Source organism: Sycon ciliatum, chromosome 11, assembly GCF_964019385.1.
Source record: "Sycon ciliatum chromosome 11, ocSycCili1.1, whole genome shotgun sequence".
NCBI lineage: Eukaryota > Metazoa > Porifera > Calcarea > Leucosolenida > Sycettidae > Sycon > Sycon ciliatum.
This window is the reverse complement of record NC_088653.1, coordinates 12,679,697-12,683,834: the sequence shown is the minus strand read 5'-3', so window position 1 is coordinate 12,683,834 and position 4,138 is coordinate 12,679,697. Positions and strand designations below refer to the sequence as shown.

The following is a 4,138-nucleotide window of genomic DNA, read 5'->3' as shown; positions in this document are numbered from 1 at the left end:
GGCCAAGTCAGATGGTTCCACCCGGTTTTGTGTAGACTACCGGAAGTTGAATGCAGTTACGCTGAAAGATGCACATCCTCTCCCAAGGATAGATGACACACTAGATCATGTTTGGGGTGCGAATTTTTTCAGTACCTTGGATCTTCAGTCAGGCTATTGGCAAGTCCCCATGGACGAAGATTCCAAAGAGAAAACTGCTTTCAGTGCTCCCGATGGATTATTCCAGTTTACGCGTATGCCGTTCGGACTCACAAATGCTCCCGCCACTTTTCAACGGTTAATGAACGCCACCTTACGCGGCTTGACCTTCGATGCCTGCCTCATGTACCTTGATGATGTGATCATTTTCTCACGCACATTTAAAGAACACCTAGACCGATTCCGTAAAGTACTCTTGGCCTTACGATGTGCAGATCTGAAGCTGAAACCCCGCAAATGCAAACTTTTGAGACAATCAGTCCCCTACCTTGGTTTTCTAGTCTCATCCCAGGGTATTGCTGCTTACCCTGAAAAGTTTGCCCCCAGGTTTATTTTTTATTTTTTTTTATTGGGAACTTTGTTTGCTGGAAGCCCCCCCCCACCACTGTTAAGGGAATCCGGGTTTTCCTTGGTTTCGCCGGCTATTATCGCCGTTTCATTGAATGCTATGCTGAAAAAGCTGCCCCTATTGTTGCATTAACCAAGAAGAGTGCCAAGTTCGTGTGGAATACCGAACAACAGGAAGCTTTTGATTGTTTGAGAGAGAAAGTACTTGACGCTCCTGTGTTGGCCTTCCCTAATTTTGCCCGGCCATTCGTTTTGGATACTGACACATCTAATTTTGGCCTAGGTGCAGTCCTTTCTCAATTAGATGATGCTGGCCTAGAGAGACCTATTGCCTTTGCCAGTAGACCCTTTTCCAAGACAGAGTGTAATTACTCTGTCACCCGTAGAGAATTGTTGGCCATAGTTTGGGCCACCCACCATTTTAGAACTTACCTAGTTGGCAATCATTTTCTTTTGCGTACCGATCATGCTGCGTTGGCTTGGTTGAACTCCTTTACATCTCCCGAAGGTCAAGTTGCGCGTTGGAATGAGCATTTGGCAGAGTACGATTTTTCAATTGAGCATCGTCCTGGTGTCCGGCACGCGAACGCAGATGCCCTTTCCCGTATTGATTTAGGTAAACCCGAAAGCGAAATTTTATCCATGGCTGGTGAAATCCTTTCGGAGGCCCACGTCGGTGCCGTGACCGTGCGGCTAGATGATGATGACCTGACCACCTGGCAGACAGCTGTTGCAGAGGATCCCGACATCAGCTTAGTCGTAAAACGTTTACTAGATGCCCGCAGTAGTGACGGCGATGACCCTCGTGCAGCTGTTCAACAAGGGGATTCGAGTACTGTACGAACACTTTTGACCCAACAGAATCAACTTTTTTTATTTCCAATGAAATCCTTTACCGAACTATTGATGCAACCTTGGATAAAGAATCATACAAATAACTTGTCGTGCCTACCTCTTTACGTGATCAGATGCTTGCTCTGGCCAATGATCATCCATCTGGTCACTTTGGAGTAGATAGGACGTTAGCTAGACTCCGCTTAACGTGCTACTGGCCGAATATGTCTACTAGTGCTGCATTGTTTTGTCGCAACTGTAATGTCTGTGCAGTGTGTAAGAACCCCCGGCCTCTGCCTAGAGCAGAACTTTCCCATGTTAAAGCCGGCGAGCCGTTTGAGACCATTGCACAGGACATTATGGGCCCTTTACCTACCACTGTCAACAATAATAAGTATATTCTCGTCATTGGGGATTATTTTACGAAATGGCTAGAGATTATCCCATTACCTAACATTACTGCCCAAACTGTAGCCGTGGCCTTAGTGGAGCGGATTTTTGTCCGTTTTGGAGCCCCTGAGAAAATCCATTCGGACCAAGGATCACAGTTTTGTTCACAGCTGTTTCTTGAAATGTTCACGCAGTTCGATGTGAAAAAGACTCGAACGACCCCATATCACCCCATGTGTGATGGCATGATTGAACGAGCCAACCGCACCATTCAGGTCATGCTCCGTGCTTTTATTGATTCAGCTGATTGTGATTCTTGGGATGAACGGTTACCACTGGTTCAATTAGCCTACAATACGAGTGAACACAATTCCACTCGTTATACCCCATTCTTTCTATTGTTCGGGAGGGAGGCCCGTCTGCCCCTATCAATGATCTGCCCATCCGCATATACCCTTCCCAGCTCCATCACCCACACATCCTATGCGGTGTGGTTGAGAGATCGACTGACCGCTGCCTATAGGTTAGTCCGGAAACATTTGGATGTTGGCCACCGTCGTGCTAAAACCAACTATGATCTCAAAGCAAACGCCGATGCTTTGAAAGTAGGACAGTTTGTTTGGCTTTACCGACACCCCCAAGCTGGCGACAGCCCTAAATTGTTCCGGTATTGGGATGGCCCGTGGCAAGTTTCTGGTGTTCACTCCCCCTAGTCTATACCATAAAACGGCTTGGCGTCCATTCATCCCGGCGGACCACTATCATGACCGTCCACAGGAATAGATTAAAGCGATTCTTCGGCCCTGTGAACCTCCCACCTGTGGACGCCCCGGATAACCCCCCCCCCGCTCCCTTCATGGCGGGAGTCACCATTCCCCGTCTGCCCTCTTCATTTACGCCCTTGTTTTAAGATCTTCAGCCGAGTGTTCGTCCTCACTGTTGCAGTGCCCGTATAATATTTAGCTATTCCTCTTCAGCCGAGTGTTCGTCCTCGCTGTTGCAGTGCCCGTCGTAACATTTAACCATTCCCCTTCAGTTGAGCGTTCGTCCTCGCTGTCTCCCGCAGAGTGTTCGTCCTCTGTGGATTCTAACCCATACATTGCTGTTCTGGTTTGTTTGTGGGTGGCTGTGTGTCTTCCCCTGTGTTCTGTCTGGTATGCAGTACGCCGCCGCCACTAGCGGGCCGCGAACCACCCCCCACCCCTCGCCAACTCATCCGTCCCCTGATGCTACGGCAGGAGGATGCGCGCTGTGTCATCCGGCGATGCCAGGCTCAGCGGCAGGAACAGCGGCCACGGCGGCGAGTCCGATCGGCCGCCTACATGGCCCGGGCTCGCCGCCATGCCGCTGATTGGCGGACATGAAGAAACACTGAAAATCCATCTCCCCGTCCCAACCCGCCCCCACCCCCGCCCACGCCCCCCACCCCCTGCCTCCACCAGGTATAACCGTTTTCGTGATGACGTGGAGTTGGTGTCGGAGTGTGAGTTGTCTGAGTAAGAATTGTGTTATATGCGTTGTTAAATTTTCTGGTGTTGGTATGTGGAATGCGTTGTTAAATTGTCCGGTGTTGGTATGCTGCGTGCGTGGCGCTGTGTGTGGTGTGCATGTGCCCCCCCCCGACTGCCCTATATTCATGTATTGTGTACTGTGCATGTGATGAATACCGGTATGTGTTGTGTGTGAGTAGTGTATGTGCGGTTGTGTATGTGATTCCCGCTTTACACCCATCAACCATCCATTAGTTTGTTTGTTTTTTCTTCTCGTGGGGACACGAGTTCTTTCCACCCGGAGAGGGGGGTAATAGGGAGGTTTCGTTCTACGTAATTACGTATCAAAATCCGTATGTCGTACGCGCCGGGGAGCAAGGGAAACTTTCATACGTAAATCTCTCTATGGATTTCCGTAGGAAAGCTCTTTCCTACGTTGGGTCCTCCGTAGGACTTTTCGAAATATTTTTTCGCATTTTCCGCATTTGTCCATGGCAACATTCAAGCCGCGCGAAACACAAGGTACACACACCGTACACCACGTGCAAAATATCATGGAAAACGCGGTTTCGGTTCATGGTGCATGCGGTGGGCGCATGCAGCCAACGCGTCTCCAAAGCAACAACGCATGTTGATCAGTCGTGGAGAAATTACGTAGAGCGAAACCCTACAGCTCTTATTTTTACGTATGAAAATTCCGTGCAGTTCATACGTTATTAGAGAGGTTCCGCACTACGTAAAGTTGAGCAACTTTACGTTTGTGGGCGGGGAAAACCCGTGAATTCGCGAGTTTGCACTCCACTTACGGAAAGTTGTCTACGTAGAGTACGTAGATAGGGCTCTGATAACGTAGCTGGTCCGTAAGTTGATTGGGGTAC

The 4,138-nt window shown here is 49.3% G+C and overlaps 1 protein-coding gene across 1 annotated transcript in view; it reads left to right on the top strand.

Annotated features, from left to right (window-relative positions):
- Nucleotides 1–3,898, top strand: part of LOC135827410 (metal transporter CNNM2-like) — a 24,412-nt gene extending 20,514 nt beyond the window's left edge. The window contains exon 9 of the mRNA XM_065339901.1: nt 2,933–3,898. Coding sequence (XP_065195973.1) covers nt 2,933–2,949 — 17 coding nt within the window. The 3' untranslated portion in view covers nt 2,950–3,898. The remainder of the gene's footprint in view (nt 1–2,932) is intronic.
- Nucleotides 3,899–4,138: the final 240 nt, after the last annotated feature.